General features: G+C 36.8%; 1 protein-coding gene across 14 annotated transcripts in view; it reads right to left on the reverse strand.

The window, feature by feature from the left end:
* The window catches only part of unc13c (unc-13 homolog C (C. elegans)), a 328,781-nt gene that overhangs the window by 221,688 nt on the left and 82,093 nt on the right, over positions 1-25,000 (reverse strand). For all 14 annotated transcript variants that reach the window (XR_015514076.1, XR_015514075.1, XR_015514077.1 and 11 more), the window contains 1 exon segment: positions 20,762-20,903. Coding sequence is in view for 10 of the 14 variants with exons in the window: in NM_001441457.1 (NP_001428386.1) it covers positions 20,762-20,903 (142 nt within the window). In the remaining 4 variants the exon portion in view is untranslated.

The following is a 25,000-nucleotide window of genomic DNA, read 5'->3' on the forward strand; positions in this document are numbered from 1 at the left end:
TGTGTGTGTGTGTGTGTGTGTGTGTGTCTGTGTGTGTGTGTGTGTGTGAATGAGTGTGTATGGGTGTTTCTCTGTGGTTTGGAAGGGCATCCATTGCATAAAACATATGCAGGAATAGTTGGTGGTTCATTCAGAATATAAATACTCATTCGTGGATCTATTCAGCAGGAGTAGATCCAAGACGCTGGATCTGCTGTCGAGCCCTCCCGAGGCGTCGTGGCTTTAAATCGGTGAAACACCAAGGAAAGGGGGGTGCCCAATTGATGACCGGCTGTAACCACCAACCCTTATATAGAGTATATCCCGAACTCCCTAACTGGTGCTGAAGGAAGAAAAGAGGGGGGAATTATGCCACTGGCCCACAGTTAATGCAGGGCAGAATACCTGTAAAGGTGGGCCAGTTGCGATGGTCCCATCGTATTTTGCATATAGAGACTAATAGAGCTAAATGAAAATAAATGAATAAATGATTTGGTTTATTGCTGTGGACACTGATGCAGTTGTCATAATAACAGTGTAATATTTACTGTAATTCACACCCTGGTTTTAATGTCATATTCATTAAAGACAAAAACACACAGCTAAATTGGTTTATTCCTGGTATCCAGAAAAATCTTCATTCATTCATTTTCTTGTCAGCTTAGTCCCTTTATTAATCCGAGGTCGCCACAGCGAAATGAACCGCCAACTTATCCAGCAAATTTTTATGCAGTGGATGCCCTTCCAGCTGCAACCCATCTCTGGGAAACATCCACACACACACACACTCATACACTGCGGACAATTTAGCCTACCCAATTCACCTGTACCGCATGTCTTTGGACTGTGGGGGAAACCAGAGCACCCGGAGGAAACCCATGTAAAGGCAGGGAAAACATGCAAACTCCACACAAAAATACCAATTGAGCCGAGGCTTGAACCAGCAACCCAGCGACCTTCTTGCTGTGAGGCGACAGCACTACCTACTGCGCCACTGCCTCGCCACACACCCCTAGTTCTCCTTGTTATTTTGTGCAGAGCTATAAAACACAACTGTCTGAGCTCAAAGTGAGATTTTATTCATTTGTTGTCTTCTTTAAAGACATACATGAAGTATAATAGTAAGATCTCAGGATTTACCATACACCTGGCCCAATGTGACGCAAAGCGCAGCACAATTGTTGTTTGCTAATTTCAGCTTGGCGCAATAGTTGTTTTGACGTTTTCTGCCACACTGTTTAAATAGCAAATGCATTTGCGCTCAAATGTGCGCCCATAGGCGTTCTGGTGTAAAAAAAGGGGGTGAGTTATGTACACGTTGCTATTTTGAGGAACTTAAAATACACTGTCCCATAGACCAGAACAAAACCTGTCTAAAGTCCAGCGCAGAGCGCGTTAGTTATGCGCCTCGCTTACACACTGCTTAATACACACAGGGTGTACAGCAATACGCAAATATCTTTACATATGAAACAGAATTAAAGGATTAAAATATTACAAATCACATTATTTTCTAGCCTACACAAATATAAAAACCACCGCCTTCATGCCTTCTTCCTCTCAGGAGGCTTTTTCACTTCATTCAAAACAATTTGCTTTTGTATAATGTTATTATTATTAGCAGTATTATTTATTATATGCATATTTATATTTGTTTTATTAAAAACAAGCTTAGATTTGTCCAACTGTCAGCCTTTAGACCATATGGGGCACAGCATGTGTATTTGGATATAACTCAGTTTATTGCACACACTTTGTTATTATTGTTCATGTTGAATTTAGAAATAGTTTAAAAATAAATCTTTGTGCTTAATAAACGAAATTAATTAGTTTGTTAATGCTCTCCCTTACTCTGTAAGAAATGCTTAACACTAGCTAGTTTAAAGATGCTAAAAACTCATATCTTTAAGTTTTTTTTTTTTTTTTTTTGGATTCTTGATTATTCTGTGTTTATATTTCAGAACTTTTTTTTTCAATGTGTCCCTTTATTTTTTGCCTGTTTGATTTCTCTGTTGTTGTAGCGCTTTGGGTCTTAAAAAAGAGCATTATAATAAAAATGTATTACTATTATTATTGTTATTAATTATTTATTTATAGGCTAATCGATGTCTGTGAGTATAGCACGTTTCCCTATACATGAGAGTGAAAATGAAGAGCGCTGCGGATGCTCTGTTTAACCATTTCCTCTCTAGTGAAGCGTTCAGTTTTTCCCCTTACAAAGTCCGCCATGTAAATAGCAAATGCACCATGGTGAGATGCAACTGACTCTTAAAGGGAATGGGAGATGACACTCTGGGCTGCGTTTCCCAAAAGCATCGTAAGCCTAAGAAGTTCGTAGAAATGATCGTACGACTGATCTTAATATTACGGTCTGTTTCCCAAAAGCATCGTAACTTAAGTAGCACTTGAAAATCTTAGTGGATCTACGAGTGCTCTGGAGTAATCGTAAAGCCTTAAGTGCATCGTAAGGAGACAGAGTTATGAGGGCACCTGCTGGACAACCGGCAAATTGCACCTACAATTTACTTCTCTTCAAAGTCATTATTCATTTTATTTGTACGTATATCTCTATTCATTTATATTTTCTACACATTACACAATTCAATATACAAATAATAATGAATAAAGAAAAAAATAAAAATTACATAATAAATGTTAGAATGAAAAAAAAAATTACACTGTTGTATATGGACATTTCGAGGGTAGTAGGCTATATTTTTGTCCTATTAGCAAATGCACATCAGGTGGGGATAATTAGGCTAAACTTTTCAAAAATAAATGTAAGAGCTTATTTATTTATTTATTTATTTACTTATTTATTTATTTTGATGCGAGATAAGCAATTTTTGATAAAGAAATTGATAAATAATTCTACTTAATTAAGGTTTCATATAAATATCGAAAATGATGCTGATGTCATTTCCGGCAAGGACTGTTAGAATTAGTTTTATGCGAGATTGGAGCAAGACAGTGTTTTTACAGTACGACATTTCCAGTTAATTTATGTTTTTAAACTGGCTCAAAAATATTTTTTTTTATGTTATTCGAGTTGAATATACATTCACACAAGTAGAAGAAGAATTATATGGATTGCTATAACATGTGCAACAATAACGAGCCATTCTATAGCGTGACATTTCAGCACTTAACAAACGGATAGCGACTCCTAAGTTGCACTTAAAGCTGGGCTACGTGCAATTGTGTTAAGTGCATTTTTGGGAAACGCACGTGAAACAATAACGAACGTTCGCAAAATGACTCGTAGAAAACGCTCTTAAGTGCTAAGATCAATCGTTATCGGGAAACGCAGCCCTGATTGGTTTATTCTCAAAACACACCCATAACTCATTAAGAGAATAAGCTCAACCCTGTTAGACCATGCGCCATGCTGCATAGCGGATCTTTCCATCCTAAAAATAACAGAAGTGGATTTGGACACGCCCTTAATGCCTATGTTCTTATTGCGCCCTGCACTTTGCGCATGGACCGTCAAAATAGAGCCCCTCATCTAAATCATTCCTTTTTCAAAATCTTTGCCCTGAAATCTCCATACAATCTCACTGCTTTCTAGGAAATAATTGTGACATTTCCTCTCATGAGAAACACTAGTGCCTTTATTTGAGAATGAATTCACCTTTGAGGAAGTCCCCAAAGGGAAGTCTTTTGTTATTTAGCTGACATCAAGAAACAGTTTTGTCCCTCAAGTATAGCCAAGAATACACACACACACACTTACACACTTACACACTTACACACACACACACACACACACACACACACACACACACACACACACACACACACACACACACACACACACACACACAAAGCTTGCTGAAGTGTTTTTAAAGGTCATACTGTATACTCCACTGACTCTCCAAACAGAACTCTTAGTCTCCTATCGTGTGTTTTTTCTGTCATCGGACAGAGAGAAAGAGACATTCACATCCAATCACATCACATCACATCAATATTTGGAATATTACACGGACATTATGTGTAGAATGACCACTGTGAGGTCTTAGCACATACTGTATGCTTTTATTTTGGTAATTAGTTGCATAATTTTATGTTATGTTATTTACACAGTTGAAGTCAGAATTATTAGCCCCCCCCACCTTTATTTTTTTCCCCAATTTGTTTAATGGAGAGATTTTTTCAGCACATTTCTAATAATAATAGTTTTAATAACTCATCTCAAATAACTGATTTTTTTTTATCTTTGCCATGATGACAGTCAATAATATTCGACTAGATATTGTTCAAGACATTTCTATACAGCTTAAAGTGACATTTAAAGGCTTAACTAGATTAATTAGGTTAACTAGAATAATTAGGCAAGTTATTGTATAATGATGGTTTGTTCTGCAGGTCACCTTTTTTTTTTTTTGCCAGAGACCCCCTTTTCCCTCGTAAAATATTGTGAGCCCCCCCTCCACATTTAATGATATTACCATCATTAAAAGTTAGCAGTAATGATGACAAAAAATGTTGTTTTCAAACAGACAGTATGCTTAGTACTTTATCTAGATATGTTTATGCACAAATAATAGCTTGATGTAAAATATAAAGCAAAACATCAGTCGGCCATATATAACTGATAATCATAAGCCATTGGCTTTTATATTGACCCTATTTAAAATTCAAATGACAAAAATATCAGTATTCACACTGGTGTATAAGGGAAAATACAATATTGGCTATTACAATCTAATACTTGCATGTTATTTGTTATGCTCTATTTACAAATTTGATTACAAATTTGTCAGTTTTTGTCATTTTTTTATGACAAGCTGAAAAAACATTGCTGTCGCTCTGTTACAAGTTTTATTTATAGAGAAAACTACAAAGCACTGCAGTATTGGTGTGTTCTGTGTTTGTCTGAGAAAACTAATGTTACCGTGAATATTAATGAATATTAATAATAATGTGAATATTCCATACAAGCTAAAGCTGATCGGTCAATTCATGTCACGTGACTGGTAGTGCGTTGGCAGCCTGGGGTTTATTGCTGCGAGTGCGTCCTGCCGCTTGTGACCACAAACCGCGCACCTCCATTGGAAACAAAAAACTTGTGCAAACTCTAGAAATACACGATATGGGAACAGCCTCTAGAAGGTCGCCGTCATTTGTGATCTCCATCAGTTGATCTTCTTGCACAGACATGCTGGATTCACCTGATTTGTTGTCAAATGGGTTGCGGATCCATTTCTTGGCAGTTCCTACACTTGGCCTTTTCCCCTTGGCAAAGAAACTTTCCAAAGATGTCTGTTTCTTACTCATTTGACTAAGATGTAAGCGAGAGAATACGGTCATTTTTCAAAATAAAAAACTTTTCAAAATAAAAGATCGTTCAGACTCAAATAACAATAAAACAGAAATAATTAATGATTTTTTGTGCAGCCTCTTACCAATTGATCTATAGACCGGTGGTTGAGGACCACTGAGCTAGGGGATGATATGAACTAAGGCAACATGATCATTCTCCTAATCGTCCACTGCTAAAATTTTTTTAAAAATTTGACGAGACCCCTGGCGAAGCAGTGGCGCAGTAGTAGTGCTGTCGTCTCACAGCAAGAGGGTCGCTGGTTCGAGCCTCGGCTTAGTTGCCGTTTCTGTGTGGAGTTTGCATGTTCTCCCTGCGTTCGCGTGGGTTTCCTCCAGGTGCTCCGATTTCCCCCACAGTCCAAAGACATGTGGTACAGGTGAATTGGGTAAGCTAAACTGTCTGTAGTGTATGAGTGCGTGTAAATGTGTGTGTGGATGTTTCCCAGAGACGGGTTGCGGCTGGAAGGGCATCCGCTGCGTAATAACTTGCTGGATAAGCTGGCGGTTCATTCCGCTGTGGCAACCCCAGATTAATAAAGGGACTAAGCCGACAAGAAAATGAATGAATAAATGAATGAATGAATGAATGAATGAATGACGCGACCCCCCGCAAAGCTCGCTGAGGCCCCCTTTTAACTAAAAAAATTAAAAACTGCTTTTATTCTAGTTAAAATAAAACAAATAAGACTTATTAAATAAGATATTTTCTTTAAATTAAATTAAATTAAATTAAATTAAATTAAATTAAATTAAATTAAATTAAATTAAATTAAATTAAATAATTTAATTTAATTTAATTTAATTTATAATAGCATAATGTTTTTATCTCATCTGTAAGGGGTTAAATTGTTAAGTAAGAGGTTGTTCTGAAAAAAAATGTGTTAAAAATCTTAAAATAAACGTTTAAAAAAAAATAACTGTCATTTCTTTTCTTCAAAACAAACAAACTCCACAAAAATTGATAAGTAAATCAATGAAATGCCTGTTCCAGCATGGTGTGTCCACATGAACCAAATCTGAAACGGATTCTTTTATACGTTTATGAAATCACCCCAGTTTCTGCTTTTGAAGTTGATCTGAAAGCAAGTCTAACGCTAATCTAGAAAGAGTGCTAATATGCTAATGAGACTAGCAGCATGGTGCTTCTTTTGGGTGGAAATCTGAATCTATTTCCATCTGCTATCATGTTTTACACCACACAAATGAAGGGTGAGAAGAGAAAACACCACAACAACAGAAGATTTCTCTCACGATTGAAGAGATTTACAGCAGCTCTTCATCAGAAGTGATAAAAAATTCACAGTGAAGAACGTCTGATGGATTTAATCTGCTATTATGACGGAAAAAGACACACTGTCAACCCGAGACGACATAATGAAGGGGCATCAAGAGCTTTTCTCCTTAAAAAAGAAGTTTGAACAGGTGAGCAGAAGTGAGAACTCATCTTAATAATAAACACTTCCTCCTAATCCTGCATAAATCCGTCTAAATCCACCAATCCAGGCTCTTCTGAAGCCCTGGAGTCTCTCATGGGCCTGTAGACGGAGATATTTATCTTGAGCTTTAGATGAAGAAACACACTCACTGAAAGCCAAAGGAGAGATTTCCCACACATCGCAAACCAAAATCCATCTGTTTTTTTGGAACTGTGAACTGAGCAAAGGCAGCGTCCAAATTTAACACGCGCCAAATGGGTGTACAAATAGACACTGGCAAGGCATGAAAGTAACTGGCCGGATTCCTTCGAATAGTGTAAACACTGTGACTCTTTCATAAGATTGTGCTTGTGGTTTGATCGTCCTGACCAGATGGATATCATTCATTCATTCATTCATTTTCTTGTCAGCTTAGTCCCTTTATTAATCCAGGGTCGCCACAGCGGAATGAACCGCCAACTTATCCAGCAAGTTTTTACGCAGCGGATGCCCTTCCAGCCGCAACCCATCTCTGGGAAACCAGATGGATATATCACTACATATTTGACCAATAGCAGGAGTTTGGGGGTGGGGTTGTCCTTGTTTGACCAATGGCAGAAGGTGGGAGTGTTCTAAAAATTAACTGAATGCATTAGTGCCTGCCTGATTGTTGTTACCATTCACAAAAATAAAAAATAAAAATAAAAAAATCGTAAAAAAAAAAAAAAAAATTCAAATGACTGGCAGCTAGGGCTGCCAAGAACAAAAACATAAAATTACGGTAAAATGTCTTTGTTGAAATAAAGTGCAAAAAATAATAAATCTACAGATAATACAGATTTTAGTAGATAAAATAACAGTCAAGCTGTTAATTTACAGATTTTGTTTGTTATTTTTACGCAGTATTGAATATAATTTAAAATGACAGAAAAAATACTGTAAAAATAATACTGTAATTCCCCTGAATAAAACACAAAAAAGTCAGCAATTTGTCTTTAATGATAAAGTACCTAAAATTAAAGTCAAACTGTTTATTTAGAGACTGTTTGTCAATTTACCAAGTTTTAAATAAAATTTGAAATGACAAAAAAATTAATGTAAAGAAATTATGTATGTTGTATGTTGGAAAAGTGCTATACAAATAAAGTTTATTATTATTATTATTATTATTATTATTATTATTATTATTATAGATATTTTCTGTAAAATTTGTTTTTTTACAGTCTTGTGTCAGAAAAGTGTTATATACTGTAAATAAACTTGCCTTGCCTTGATCCTATTCTGCATCACTAATCTTACCACAATCCATTACCTGAACACAGCTATTGTTTTAATAACTATTTATAAGCAACAAATTAGTAGTCCATTGAGCTAAAAGTCATAGTTAATGGTTTGTTAATGGTGAGAATTGTACCTTAGGAATAAAACAACACCAAAAACATTACAAAAACAAATGATCCTATTTTTCAGTGTCAACAATGTGAAAATATGGCTCACAGTAGCTCCTTTATTGTTAAAAATCCATGATCCAGTGAAGAAAATGAATGGGATTTTACTTGTGGAGCACGACTGTCGCTCTGTGTTGACCAATGGCAGAAGAGGAGTCCTCTGAAAGTAATAAAGCACTGGAGGCTGCGTTTTATTGTAAAAACTGTCATGACGGAAGGAGTTACAGGGCCTTTGCTGCTTGTTGTGTCTAACAGCAGACTGTAGGTGCAACTGTGTTCACAATAGAGGCCCGACTCTCATACATTACTGCTCAAGTAAGTCACAGACTCAGTGTAATTACCTGTCACATTTCTCATTTCTCACAGCAGACCACACACACTGTACAGCGGCTAGAGAGCGTGATCTCTTCCTTAATATCCACTGTAGAAAGTGTGTGTGTGTGTGTGTGTGTGTGTCTTTCACTGATGTTTCTTCAGCCCCACAAGTTGGAAGGGCATCCACTGTGTAAAATATATGCTGGATAAGTTGGCGGTTCATTTCGTTGTGTCGACCCCTGAATAAAGGGACTAAGGCGAAGGAAAATGAATGAATGAATGAACTGTCGCAATAACCAGCAATCACAATCTGTCATGAAACTGGACTACAAAATCTCATCATGGACCTCACACGCACGCCAGTTCCAGTTCCCTCCCTGATTGCACAAACACAGCTGAAAACAAATCATAGACTAATTACATGGACTCTACACTCTCCTCTCTCTCACACACACGCACTCATTGCTGAGTCTTGTACGTTCACCAAAGAGTTTTTTGTTTGTTGTTGTTTTCTAGTCTTACTGTGCCTTCAGATCCTTACCTTGTGTCTTTGTTTATCCTGTTTGCTGCCTGCACTGACCTCTGCATGTGACCACAACTACACTTTTGGATTACCCTCATGATTCTGTTTGCTCCTGTCTGACCATAGCCTGCCTGAATAAGCTGTTAATAAACTGTTTGGACCGTTGTCACCCGAGTCCTAGTGTTACAACAAGACCTTTAAATATTTCTGAATTTTTCTTCAATATTATAAAATGCATTTAATAATATACACTAACCTGGCCACTTTATTAGGTACACCTCATTAACAAATTTCTAATCAGCCAATCGCATGGCAGCAACTCAATGCATTTGTAGACATGGTCAAGATGATCTGCTGCCGGGGAAGAAAAGTGATTTAAGTGACTTGAACGTGGCATGGACGGCCTGGTCTGAGTATTTTAGAAACTGCTGATCTACTGGGATTTTCACGCAAATCCATCTCTAGGGTTTACAGAAAATGGTATTGTTGCTGACCATGTCCATCCCCTTATGACCACAGTGTACCATCTTCTGATGTCTACTTCCAGCAGGATAACGCACCATGTCATAAAGCAGGAATCATCTCAGACTGGTTTCTTGAACATCGTAATGAGTTCACTATACTCCAATGGCCTCCACAGTCAACAGATCTCAACCCAAGAGAACTTATTGGGATGTGATGGAACGGGAGTTTCGCATCATGGATGTGCAGCTGACAAATCAGCAGCAACTGCGTGATGCTATCATGTCAATATGGAGCAAAATCTCAGAGGAACATTTAAAGTAACTTGTTGGATCTAAGCTACGAAGGATTAAGGTGAAAGGGAGTCCAACCCGGTACTAGTAATGCTATTTATATTACTATAATACAGTAATATTTTGTAACTAATAAAGTGGCCAGTATTTATTGACATAAAAGTAAAACTTCTGAACCTACACACAGGAGCACGAGAAAAATGTTAAACTCTAAAAATAATAATAATTATTATTATAAGTTTTGGCAAAGAAGTGGCGCAGTAGGTAGTGCTGTCGCCTCACAGAAAGAAGGTCGCTGGTTTGAGCCTTGGCTGGGTCAGTTAGCATTTCTGTGTAGAGTTCAGTACAGGTGAATTGGGTAAAACTAAATTGTCCTTAGCGTATGTGTGTGAATGAGAGTGTGGGTGTTTCCCAGTGATTGGGGTTGCAGCTGGAAGGGCATCCGCTGCGTAAAACATATGCTGGATAAGTTGGTGGTTCATTCTGCTGTCAACCTCAGGTTAATAAAGGGACTAAGCCGAAAAGAAAACAAATGAACAAATAATAATTTATGTTTTGGCTAATTCTGGCATTTATACATCCATGTTTTGGCACGATTTATTAATGCACATTGCTCTTGCAAATAAATAAAATAATATAATAAATTTATATTTATATATCATTTATAAATGAAAACTTCACCAAGTCTAATTTATACAAATTATTATGATTAATGCAAATTAATTTATCACTAAGCAATAAATAAAATGTCGAAGAATCTGTCATTGAACTGTCTTTGTGTAGCTCTAGAGGACAATGTTGAATAACTGCCATCGAATGAGACATTTTACTATACAATCAATTCATAACAATCTATGACAAACTAGCCCATGACTTTAAAAATAAGATCTGTTACAGCTATTTTCTCTCTCACCCTTTTTTTTCCCTCTCCATTTCTCCCACTTTCTCTTAGTGAATAGCTGCGCTACTCATCTTTCATCTCATCTTCTCACTGCTCGTTTGGTGGCTCCACTGGGACTGTGTGTGCTGCGGAAAACCGAGGGGGCAGCAAGGGCGAGCGAGGGTTTCCAATACACCACCATCAACATAAACTTTCCCTAATGCTCGCAGGCCATTTCCTCCGGCTTCACAGAACTGTCAGATTTCAACATGTCACAACACCATTGACTACATGCACGCTGGCCGCTCATGTAGCCTGTAGAATCAGCCCATAACTTCCTCTTTAAATGCATGACATCAGCGGAGGAAGCAAAGCGTGCATTACTCAGAGGGCATTTATGACGGCACATCACTCTCTGAGCAGCCATCAACACCCATTACCACTGTCATACAGCACAGAAGAGTGGTTTGGGTGAAATGACCATGAAACGCCCCTAATGGATCCCACCCAACAACACTCCAGAAACAGCTACATACTAAGACAAGACTCAGTATTACTGACAGGGATGTCAACGAATGACAACAGTACTGCTGCTTCAGTATTTACTTCATGCTACCATGTAAATAATACATAAACATCACATCTGGGGGAAAGAAATATATTGTGGTGTAGGTAAGTAAGATGCTACGTTAGCAAGAACTCTGAATTGCATATCAACAGCCAACATGCACATTAGATAACCCATTTTAGATTTTAGCAAGTTTATTTTTGGAAAGCATAACGTTATACATTAACTTTACAAAAATAACATTGCAGTCCACAACTGTTTATTTTCACCAAGTTCATAGAAATGACCTAGCAACAACCCAAAACATCAGTGCAGTTATCACTCAGTGCAGAGCAACGCCCTGGCAACAAGCTAAAACATCATTTATATTATTAATAAGTGCATAACAACACCTTGACAACTACCTGGAACATAATTACTATTATCAGAATGTGAATAGCAACACCCTGACAACTACAAAAAAAAAAAAAAAACATCAATTTTACTATCAGCAAGTGCATAGCAACACCCTGGCAACTACAAAAAAAAACATCAATTTTACTATCAGCAAGTGCATAGCAACACCCTGGCAACTACAAAAAAAACATAACTTTTATTATCAGCAAGTGCATAGCAACACCCTGGCAACTACAAAAAAAACATAACTTTTATTATCAGCAAGTGCATAGCAACACCCTGGCAACTACAAAAAAACATCAATTTTACTATTAGCAAGTGCATAGCAACACCCTGGCAACTACAAAAAAAAACATAAATTTTACTATCAGCAAGTGCATAGCAACACCCTGGCAACTACAAAAAAAACATCAATTTTACTATTAGCAAGTGCATAGCAACACCCTGACAACTACAAAAAAAACATCAATTTTACTATCAGCAAGTGCATAGCAACACCCTGGCAACTACAAAAAAAACATAACTTTTATTATCAGCAAGTGCATAGCAACACCCTGGCAACTACAAAAAAACATCAATTTTACTATTAGCAAGTGCATAGCAACACCCTGGCAACTACAAAAAAAACATCAATTTTACTATCAGCAAGTGCATAGCAACACCCTGGCAACTACAAAAAAAAAAACATCAATTTTACTATCAGCAAGTGCATAGCAACACCCTGGCAACTACAAAAAAAAAACATAACTTTTACTATCAGCAAGTGCATAGCAACACCCTGGCAACTACAAAAAAAAAAACATAAATTTTACTATCAGCAAGTGCATAGCAACACCCTGGCAACTACAAAAAAAACATCAATTTTACTATCAGCAAGTGCATAGCAACACCCTGACAACTACAAAAAAAAAAAAACACATCAATTTTACTATTAGCAAGTGCATAGCAACACCCTGGCAACTACAAAAAAAAAAAAACACATCAATTTTACTATTAGCAAGTGCATAGCAACACCCTGGCAACTACAAAAAACCCATAAATTTTACTATCAGCAAGTGCATAGCAACACCCTGGCAACTACAAAAAAAACATCAATTTTACTATCAGCAAGTGCATAGCAACACCCTGGCAACTACAAAAAAAAAAAACACATCAATTTTACTATTAGCAAGTGCATAGCAACACCCTGGCAACTACAAAAAAAACATCAATTTTACTATCAGCAAGTGCATAGCAACACCCTGACAACTACAAAAAACCCATAAATTTTACTATCAGCAAGTGCATAGCAACACCCTGGCAACTACAAAAAAAACATCAATTTTACTATCAGCAAGTGCATAGCAACACCCTGGCAACTACAAAAAAAACATCAATTTTACTATCAGCAAGTGCATAGCAACACCCTGACAACTACAAAAAACCCATAAATTTTACTATCAGCAAGTGCATAGCAACACCCTGGCAACAACCAAGAACATCAGTTCTATTATCAGTATGTGCAAAGCAACACCCTGGCAACAACCAAGAACATCAGTTCTATTTTCAGTATGTGCATAGCAACGCCCTGGCAACTATGTGGAACATCATTACTACTATCAATATGTGCATAGAAACGCCCTGGCAACTACCTGGAACAATTCTATTATCTGTATATGCATAGCAACACCCTGGGTCTCTACGTGGAACATCAGCTTTATCAGACGTATGTGCAGAGCAACGCCCTAGAAAACTAGCAGGAACATCAGCTCTATTATCAATATGTGCATAGCGACACCCTGACAACTACACAGAACATCATCTCTGTTATCAGTATGTGCATAGCAACGTCCTCGCAACTACCGAGAACATCAGTTCTATTATCAGTATGTGCATAGCAACGCCCCAGCAACTACCACAAACATTAGCTTTATTATCACGATGTGCATAGCAACACCATGACAACTACACAGAACATCAGTTCTATTATCAGTATGTGCATAGCAACGTCCTGACAACTACACAGAACATCAGTTCTATTATCAGCATGTGCATAGCAACGCCCCAGCAACTACCACAAACATCAGCTTTATTATCACGATGTGCATAGCAACACCATGACAACTACACAGAACATCAGTTCTATTATCAGTATGTGCATAGCAACGTCCTGACAACTACACAGAACATCAGTTCTATTATCAGCATGTGCATAGCAACGTCCTGGCAACTACTGAGAACATCAGTTCTATTATCAGTATGTGCATAGCAACGCCCCAGCAACTACCACAAACATCAGCTTTATTATCACGATGTGCATAGCAACACCATGACAACTACGCAGAACATCAGTTTTATTATCAGTATGTGTATAGCAACACCATGACAACTACACAGAACATCAGTTTTATTATCAGTATGTGCATAGCAACGCCCTGGCAACTACACAGAGCATCAGTTCTATTATCAGTATGTGCATAGCAACTCCCTGGCAACTACCGAGAACATCAGTTCTATTATCAGTATGTGCATAGCAACGTCCTGGCAACTACCGAGAACATCAGTTCTATTATCAGTATGTGCATAGCAACGCCCTGGCAACTACACAGAACATCAGTTCTATTATCAGTATGTGCATAGCAACGTCCTGGCAACTACAGAGAACATCAGTTCTATTATCAGTATGTGCATAGCAACGTCCTGGCAACTACAGAGAACATCAGTTCTATTATCAGTATGTGCATAGCAACACCCCGGCAACTACCACAAACATCAGCTTTATTATCAGTATGTGCATAGCAACGCCATGACAACTACACAGAACATCTGTTCTATTATCAGTATGTGCATAGCAACGCCCTGGCAACTACCAAGAACATCAGTTCTATTCTAATCATCTAGAACATCTGTCCTGTTATCAGTAAGTGCAGAGTAACACCCTGGAAACAAATCAGAATATATTTTGTGTCACATGACATTAAAAACACAGAGAAATCAAACACCTAGTTTAGATCTTTTTTTTTTTTAAGTGAACTTGCAGCATGTCCTATATGTGTGGCCTTTATGGCATATAGAACAATTCAAAAAGATGAGAAACCCTCCTCCACAGGCGGAGGCTGCTATTTCTTTTAGGATTAAGATGGCAAACTTGGATTGAAATGGAAATTTAAAGTGGGCGATGAGGATTAGGGGTCCAATGAGATGTGCAGCTACAAGCTGTAAGTCTAATCACTGCCTCTAATAATCCAGCAATCCTCCCTCACAGCAACAACGCATCCACATACTCATCCTATAGATCAGGACAACAGCACATAAAGCTCTGGTGCTGATGGAACTCAGCAGTTTAATATTCCCCAGCAGTGTTTTCTCCATGTAATACAGGCTGAAAGATTGGGGTTACGTTGTTTCCCAGAATTCACTGCATTTGTCCTGTTTTCTCACCATATGGTATAAACTGGGGCTGGTGGGGTGATGGTAGAAATGTGTCAGATTCAGAATATATACCATCATAGCTAACAGTGGAAAGAACTGCATAATCTAAAAACAATGAGAGAAAAAGATTTATACATAAAATCATGGAACGATAAAGAGCAAGACAATCCCCAGATCAGCAAAACTGAATTCTTTACCTGTTACGCTTGGTATTACTGGGTTTTAAGCAAAGCAGAGCTGCTGTATACATTAGTTTACAGGATTATCTACAAATCCTTTGGTTTGGGTTATCTATTCATCAATCTGAACATCCAAGTACTCCAGGCCAAAAAAGTATATGAAGTTCCATCCACCCATTCATCTAAATTCCTCCTTAACTTATATTCATCCATCCATCCATCCATCCATCCATCCATCCACCCATCCATCCAAATATCTGAATATTCATAATTCAATCTGAAAATCTATTTATGTATACATCAAACAATTCATCCATGTAGCAATCTATATATTCCATCCATCCAAATACATACCTCTCTATCAGTCCAACCAACCGTCCACATAATTACATACCCACCCACCCACCCATCCATCCATCCATCCATCCATCCATCCATCCATCCATCCATCCATCAAATATCTGTCCATCCAACCAAACACATTTCTAAATATCTATCTGAACTTCCATCCATTCATTTGTCTGAATATCTGTCCCTCCCTTTAAGAAACAATCCGAATTTCATCCATCCATCCAAATATATATCTAAATTCAACCAACCACCCATGCAAATATCTAAAAATCTACCTAAATATCCACCCATTTATGCATCCATGCATCTGGCCATCCATCCAAATATCTATCTGAATATTCATTCATCCATCCAACCATACAAATATCTACACAAATATCCATCAATACAAATATCTATCTGAATATCCATCCATACACCCATCCAAATATCTATCTAAACATCCATCCAACCATCAAATTATCTATGTAAATATCTATCCATCCACCATTCATTTATCTATTTGAATTTCCATCCATCCCCCCATCCAACCATACAAATATATACCTGAATATCCATCCACCCTATCCTAACTCTTCCATACAAAAATCAATCCGAAAAAAATCATCCTTGTTTCTGTCTGAATATCTTTCTATTTATTCATCCATCCATCCATCCATCCATCCATCCATCCTTACTTCCTTCCTTCCTTCCTTCCATCTATCAATCAATCCTTCTTTCCTTCCATCCATGAAAATTCATCCATGTGTCTGAATATTTTTCCATCCATCCATCCATCCATCCATTCATCCATCCATCCATCCATCCATCCATCCATCCATCCTTCCTTCCTTCCTTCCTTGCATCCATGAAAATTCATCCATGTGTCTGAATATCTTTCCATCCATCCATCATTCCTTCCGTCCATCCATCAATCCTTCCTTCCTTTCTTCCGTTCATGAAAATTCATCCATGTGTCTGAATATCTTAAAATCCATCCATCCATCCATCCATCCATCCATCCATCCTTCCTTCCTTCCTTCCTTCCTTCCTTCTTTCCTTCCATCCATGAAAATTCATCCATGTGTCTGAATATCTTTCAATCCATCCATCCATCCATCCATCCATCCATCCATCCATCCATCCATCCATCCATCCTTCCTTCCTTCCTTCCTTCCTACCTTCCTTCCTTCCTTCCTTCTTTCCTTCCATCCATGAAATTTCATCCATGGGTCTGAATATCTTTCCATCCATCCATCCAACCATCCATCCTTCCTTCCTTTCTTCTTTCCTTCCTTCCTTCCTTCCATCCATGAAAATTCATCCATGTGTCTGAATATCTTTCAATCCATCCATCCATCCAACCATCCTTCCTTCCTTCCTTCCTTCATTCCTTCCTTCCTTCCTTCCTTCCTTCCTTCCTTCCATCCATCCATGAAAATTCATCCATGTGTCTGAATATCTTTCCATCCATCCATCCAACCGTCCATCCTTCCTTCCTTTCTTCCTTCCTTCCTTCCTTACTTCTTTCCTTCCTTCCTTCCTTCCTTCCTTTCATCCATGAAAATTCATCCATGTGTCTGAATATCTTTCAATCCATCCATCCATCCATCCATCCATCCATCCATCCATCCATCCATCCTTCCTTCCTTCCTTCCATCCTTCCTTCATTCCATGAAAATTCATCTATGTTTCTTAATATCTTTCCATCCATCCAACCATCCATCCATCCATCCATCCATCTATGAAAACTCATCCGTGTGTCTGAATATCCATCCATCCATCCATCCATCCATCCTTCCTTCCTTCCTTCCTTCCTTCCTTCCTTCCTTCCTTCCTTCCTTCCTTCCTTCCTTCCATCCTTCATTCCATGGAAATTCATCCATGTTTCTTAATATCTTTCCATCCATCCAACCATCCATCCATCCATCCATCCATCCATGAAAACTCATCCGTGTGTCTGAATATCCATCCATCCATCCATCCATCCATCCTTCCTTCCTTCCATGAAAATTCATCCATGTGTCTGAATATTTTACATTCAATTCACCCATCCATCCACCCACCTACCCATCTATCCAATTAACCAATCATCCATCCATCCATCCATCCATCCATCTATCCATCCATCCATATACTTATTGATCTGTCTTTTCATAAGCTCAAATTTAAAATCTTTTCAAATGTTTCTCAAAACATGTGATTTGTCTTCCTAGTTAAGAAATTGTAAGGCTTTTCTGGTTAAGAAATTAATGAACCAGCCCAGAATGTAAAAGGCTTTTTCAGTTATGCCGCTCACACTGATGTCCTCTGTACAAATACAGTACTAGTTTACAGACATCTAATGAGTAAAGTCTCAGCAAAATCTTAATAAAAGAGAAACAAGCCTCTGCTTTTCTCCAGTACAACCAATGACACAAAAACATCTTACTTTCTCACAGATCTCAGGCCAGTGATATATAGGCTTTGTGCATCATCAGAAACATCAAATCTTCACAAAAGTTTATGAATGGAGCAGGACAGCGAGTCCAGCCTTCACTATAATGTGACACCCATGATTGCAGAAGCCTCAAGGATATACAGACAGGAATATGAAAAGAAATGGTCCCATGAGAGCATGACAAAGCCAGCGGGAATACAAATGATTTCCATTACTCCTCATTTACGAGCCGGAGAGCCTTTTCAGAGAGACCAGAAAGCTCTTTTGAGTTTCCACACACACACAGACAAAAAGGCAAAGATTTATACTCATAATGAAGGGGCTCTACGGAAAATGTCAAATTAATGAAAGGCTACTTTGAATAATTTATATGCTATTTAAAAAAAATTGTTTGTGATTGAGTGGCAGAAATGTTGTGAAATGAAAACTCCGTCTGTGGCCTTTAAGTTCAACCTAATTTGAAAAAGCTTTGCTGCATAAGAATGACCAATAACGCCATGAAAATGTTTTCATCTGAAGCAGACAGTCTGATATTCTGGAGCAGTGGATATGAACTGGGTTACGACTTTAAAAAATAGGCCTCAGGTCTGTTATGATGGGTCACAAAAATCAAGGGGAAAAAAACAGTGCTGAATGCCAATCCGAGAATGCAACGAACCATATAATCAAGCATAATTATAACAGCAAATCGCAGGCTTCAAGTTTTGAAAGGGAGCAGGAAAAAACAAATCTTTTGTTCTTGACATTAAAGACTTTGCATCTAAATTCTGAGGCATCTTAGTGCAAATTTATCTGTCACTTGCTAGGAGTCAAATTAGTCAGATGCCAGCACAGATACTGTCACAGTTTATGCTGAATACAAAACGCATTACATTGCTGACAGCGGAGAAAGGACAGATTTAGTCACTTAATTATTGTTTGCATGTTTATAATGTATTTTATGGTTAATAATAATCACACACAGAAAAGTAAAGGTTAGCAATGAATAATAAATCTCAATGTCTGATTTGAAGACAGTTTTGTTTACTTTTGATTTAAAATAAAAGTGCTGTGTTAACTGCATTAGATATTGCGATATAATAATAATAATATATAAATAATATATAAATAATAATAATAATAACAATAATATATATATATATATATATATATATATATATATATATATATATATATATATATATATATATATATATAAATAATAATAATAATATTAATAATAATAATAATAATAATAATAATGCATTATAATAATGCGTTTTGTTTACTTTTGCTTTACACTAAAAGTGCTGTGTTAACTGCATTAGACATTGCGATATAATAATAATAATAATATATAAATGATATATAAATAATAATAATAATAACAATAATATATATATATATATATATATATATATATATAATATTAATAATAATAATAATAATAATGCATTATAATAATATGTTTTGTTTACTTTTGCTTTACAATAAAAGTGCTGTGTTAACTGCATTAGACATTGCGATATAATAATAATAATATAATAATAATAATATAATAATAAATATATATATATATATAAATAAATTATATATATATATATATATATATATATATATATATATATATATATATATATATATATATATATATATATATATATAATAATGCATTATAATAATTAACACATTTTAAATCACTCATGGTCACTGAACATAATAACAGGAGACAATAATATAAAGCAATAATTAAAACATAACAGCAACACATCTGTAGTGGAGTAATAAAAATAAGTCTGAATGCAGTTAACCTAAATATACCAAACTCAACCAAAATAGTTATTGTATGATTAGTTATTATTGTATTTAAAAATAACACACAAACACACACACACACACACACACACACACACACACACACACACACACACACACACACACACACACACACACACACACACACACACACACACACACACACACACACACAGTTGAAGTGTTATTAGCACCCCTGTTTATTTTTTTCCCCCAATTTCTGTTTAACGGAGAGCAGATTTCTTCAACAAAAATCTAATCATAATAGTTTTAATAACTCATTTTTATTAACTAATTTATTTTATCTTTGCCATGATGACAGTCAATAATATCTGACTAGATATTTTAGAAGACACTTCTATTCAGCTTAAAGTGACATTTAAAGGCTTAACTAGGGTAATTAGGTTAACTAGGCAGGTTAGGGTAATTAGGCAAGTTATTGTATAACGATGGTTTGTTCTGTAAACATTCAAAAAATATATATAGTTTGAAATTAAATTTAATAAAACTTTCTCCAGAAGAAAAATATATTATCATTATCATTTGGGAAATATTAAAAAAAAGAAAAAAATCCCATTAAGATAAGGCAACTCAAACTTGAGAAAACTGATTGCTACAAACCGTTTGAGTTTAAAAACTAATCTATATGAGTATGGTGAACTTGCTCCATTTAGGTTGAAGTAATGAGGTATTTAATGGACTCATTACATCAGCAATGAGTTTAAAAGTCGATGAGTAGAATTAACTTTGATTTAACTGCACTCATTTCATTTGATAAAGTTGACTGTTGTGCATTACAGTGTGTACATATGTGTGTGTACAGTCAGCAGATATATATATAACAAAAAGAAATAATTACATCAAACAATTTTAACTCCAGTGTAAATCTCCAGTGTACAGTATCCTACTAAGAGCCAGCTGAGAACCACTGATTTAGAGCCACATCAGAACACTTGCTGCGTTAAACACACAGAGAGTAAACAGAAAACCCAGCACTCACAAGAAGAACTTCTCGTCCCAGACAGGGTTGAGATTGCCGAACACGGTCTTGGTCCTGCGTTTGGTCTTTCCCACTTGTACCGTGACGTAGGGGTCGCTGGAGCCCGTCTTGTCTTTGGCTTGCAAACCTTGAGCACATAAAACTGGAGAAAGAAAAACAAGAGTAAATTCTAAACTCATGAAACAAGCAAGAAAACTATCTGCATGACAGATGAAAATGATATTGTTTGAAGAATTAGACATTTAGAAAGCTGTTCCAGCACTTTACAACCATACTGACAGGCTTCAGACTGCCAGATCATTCAGCTGCAACCTGAATACATGACACTGAAAAATGTCAAACCGCCGGTACAAGAGACTGCGGAAACAATGAGAACTAACTAAAGAAAAGAGAAACATAATGCATTATCTGAGACTTCATAACGCTCCAGAGCAAGTTTTCAGTATTTCTGAGATATCATGTCTTTGTGTTGTTGTGCACTGAAGAGTACATGACTGCTGGAAGTTACTAAAGGATTTTTGGGTAACACTTTATAATAACTAAACACTATAGCCCCTTTCACACATACAGACCTTTCCGGAAAATTGCCGGCAATTTTCCGGAAAGGTTGTACGTGTGAACAGGTCCTTTTTGAAAATACCGGTAAATTCGTTCTGGCTATTTTCCGGAAAGAGAAGTTGTAACATTACCGGCAATTTGCCGGAATGCTGCGCTGTGTGAATGCAGAAGGAAGATTACCGTAATAAGCGCGTGCACGTCTAGAACGTGCTGACGTGAGACACCTGCTTTAGCCAATCACAACAGTCAGACGCAGGTTTATGAGAATAAATTTACGTCCGCGCGGTTTATGAGAATAAAAACCTTTGAATATTTTTCCAGACACATTTAGCTGCTAGAAGTTTGTCAGATCACGTTTATATGTTCTTCTTTATGTCAACTGTGTAAATAATCATCGATGAGATGCTTATGTTTGTTTACCTTCAAGCTTCAGCCTGTGAGCGCCTGCACACGCACATATTATGAACATCTCGACATGCGAAAGTGATCCTGCGAAAGTTGTTCACAATATTGATCATCCACAGAGTTTGTAATTTAGTCAAATGTTTACAAATACAAGCGCAGCCTTTTAAGGCTCATTTGTGGTGAATGATGTCAGAATTTACCGGTATTTTGGAATGGATGTGTGAATGCTCTTTTCCGGAAAATTTCCGTAACGTCCTCTCCTGTGTGAACAGCGCTTTTTTGAATATACCGGTAAAGTCGTTCCGGAAATTTTCCAGATATTTACCGGTATCACTGTGTGAAAGGGTTGTATGAATCATTTAATAAGCATCAGCAAATAGTGAATTCATTATCTGTTAAGCATTAACTCTACATTAGTAAGCAGTTTATAATTGCGGCTACAAATGCTGTATTCTTGACTAACAAACATATTTATAATGTGCTTAATAATTGTATTTTCATACTTAGTTTATGATTTATTTTTCATTACTAAATTAAATAATCGCATCATTTACAAACCATCTGTATTTAAGAGTGGTTGAGGGTTTTTAGGATCCTTCAGAATGAGTTAGTAAATGATTAATAAACTTTTGAAATCAACATATATATAACTTATATACAATTAATTAATAAAAGGCATGATAATACTTTATTGTAGGAAAATAAGCATAATATAGAGGCATTTCCCTTTCATATAAGCTACTTCTGATACCAAATAATCAACTGGAAGTCAAGTTATCATTTGCTGTTCCTAAAACTTGGATAAGCGACAAGACTTTTATCAGGTAGTGTAGAGCAGGGGTTTTCAAACTGTGGGTCGCCGTTACATTGTGGTGAATCAAAACCAGTACGATTGACGGCAATAACTCAAAAACCTCTAACCCTAAAAATATCTAAAGTGTGTTTCCTACAAAAAGACAAAGCTGGTTATGTTTCACAGCTGTCTTTTTCTTTTTTTCGCTTGACATTACGAGCACTGCTCCGTTTGAGCCCTCGCAATCTGCGTTTAGCCGATAGAGCTCGTGCTGAGCGGAGCTCTCAGTAAGGGACCGTCGGAAAAGGGCTTCTGTTTTTCGTTTTTTTTTTTTTTTGCTCCGTCCTGCGCGTTTTATTTTAAACTCAACTAATTTTCTCTTAAACGAGCACAAACAGTTACTAAAGTATGCTTTATTATAGATCTGTTCATTCCTCTGTTATCAAACAAAACACAATGACAGATTCATCTGCTGCTCTTCACTAAATAACTATGGTAACTTTAATCCATATGCAAATACAATCAAAAGTGGAATAGATTTTATAGCTTTATTTAATTTCAATTTATTGATTTTAATAGGCTGAACCTTTTATTTTATTGTTAATATTTTCTAATGTTTGCTATGTATTCTATCATTTTAAGCTATTTGTTGTCCCATATTTTTTATATCCCAACGTTGACAGATTGCTAATCAATAAATTGCTATAATGCTATCTGTTAGTTTTAACATCACCCAATGTTATTGAAGGGCATAGATGTTATGGAAAATAGTAATAGTAATGTAACTTCCCCCATCATTCCTTCCTCAAGCAAATGTGCAAATATTAGATCAATTCAGCTATAATGTTAATTGCATTGGCATATTTATCTGACGTTTTCCCAGCTTGTAGTAGTCGATCAAAAAGCAATTTAGTTACTTATGACTACACTAGCAGTGGAGTTTACTGCGATGTGACGGGGCTTGATCATAATCAAGGTGCTCGATCAAAGGTTGATCATATTGTCTTCTAAAAACGTAGAGTATCTTTTTCAACAACAAATAAATATCACTGTTACGGCCAGCATCCCACAAAAAGCACTTCGAGCCTCATTTTGTGCATATCAAATTGCAAAATCCGAAAGCCCACACACCATATATTTTTGACTGCTTTGAATGGATACATTTTTTTTACCCATCTTTCCATATTAAAATATTATGGTGGGTCTTGAGATTGAATTACTTGCCTATGTGGGTCCCGGAATAAAAAAGTTTGGGAATCCATGGTGTAGAGCAGGGGTTCTCAAAGTGGGGGTCGGGACCCCCCGAGGGGTCGCGGGGCAATGAAGGGGGGTCGCCTGGTGATTTCCAAAAATCTATTTATTTTTATTGAACCATAAGAATTAACATATTTTATCTATCGCTTTGCTGAAAATAAAAATAGTCGTTTATAGTTACTATATACTATATAGTTACTATAGTAGCTTATAGTTACTAGTTCTATTGGATTACGACCCCTGGGGTAATTACATTATATTAAAGGCAGCAATAGCGTCAGATGCATTTTGATTTTATAACATCAGGTTATACTTTCTGGCACATTTAAAGCACTGACACACGTTAAAAAAATTTAATTGGTGTGTCTGCATCATTGCATGCAAGGTTTCTGTATTTATAACCACCTCAGAGGATATTGGGGGTCGCGAGTCACTGGCATTGTTATTTTGGGGGTCGCGGGCTGAAAAGTTTGGGAACCAATGGTGTAGAGTATATGCATTACACCCTAAATAATAAAATCATCAATTCAGAACAGAGCAATGTGCAACAATCCAGCATGAAAGCAGTGTGTCTCCTGACTCTAAACTCAGTCAATGGGGATGCCATCCGTCACCAGCCCATAGTAGTTCACAGGAAGCTCTGAACTCATTAATTATGAAGGAGAGCGCTGTTCAATTATTCAGGAAACATATATCCTTGGGCTTGGAGACAGACAGAGATTGGTGCAATGTCACCGGCCTGCTGGAATAGGGTAATATAGTCTGAAGAGTTCAAGTGAAATAAAAGAGCGAAGGCGTCTGTGAGTGTTTGTGTTTCTAGAGATGTGTTGTTTACACATTGAAGGGAAGTAGTTTGACTCACAAACATCGTCAGGTTGTTTTTTAGGTGTATTGCACAATAATATGTGCGTAAGTGAGGCGAGTGCGAGTATTTTCAACGCTCCAACTACTTAAAAACGCAGAAACTGCACAATTTCAATGCGTGTGTGTTTGCTGGACAGTCTTTTACTGACACTTACAGCAGAAGCCCCTATTTAACTGCAATTGAGAGAATGAAAGTAAACTCCATTTCTCTTTCTGTGGCCTATTTGACCTGCTGGCGTGACTTTTCTTCTCCTCTCTGCTGTTACTTTGGTACTTTTGGATACAGACACAAGCGCGTGTCTGGAGAGTTTTCTCCACCGTGTCTATCATGGATCAGCTGTGATCAGTGTCACTCATCAGTGAGG

Source organism: Danio rerio, chromosome 18, assembly GCF_052040795.2.
Source record: "Danio rerio strain M-AB ecotype USA chromosome 18, GRCz13ab, whole genome shotgun sequence".
Classification (NCBI taxonomy): domain Eukaryota; kingdom Metazoa; phylum Chordata; class Actinopteri; order Cypriniformes; family Danionidae; genus Danio; species Danio rerio.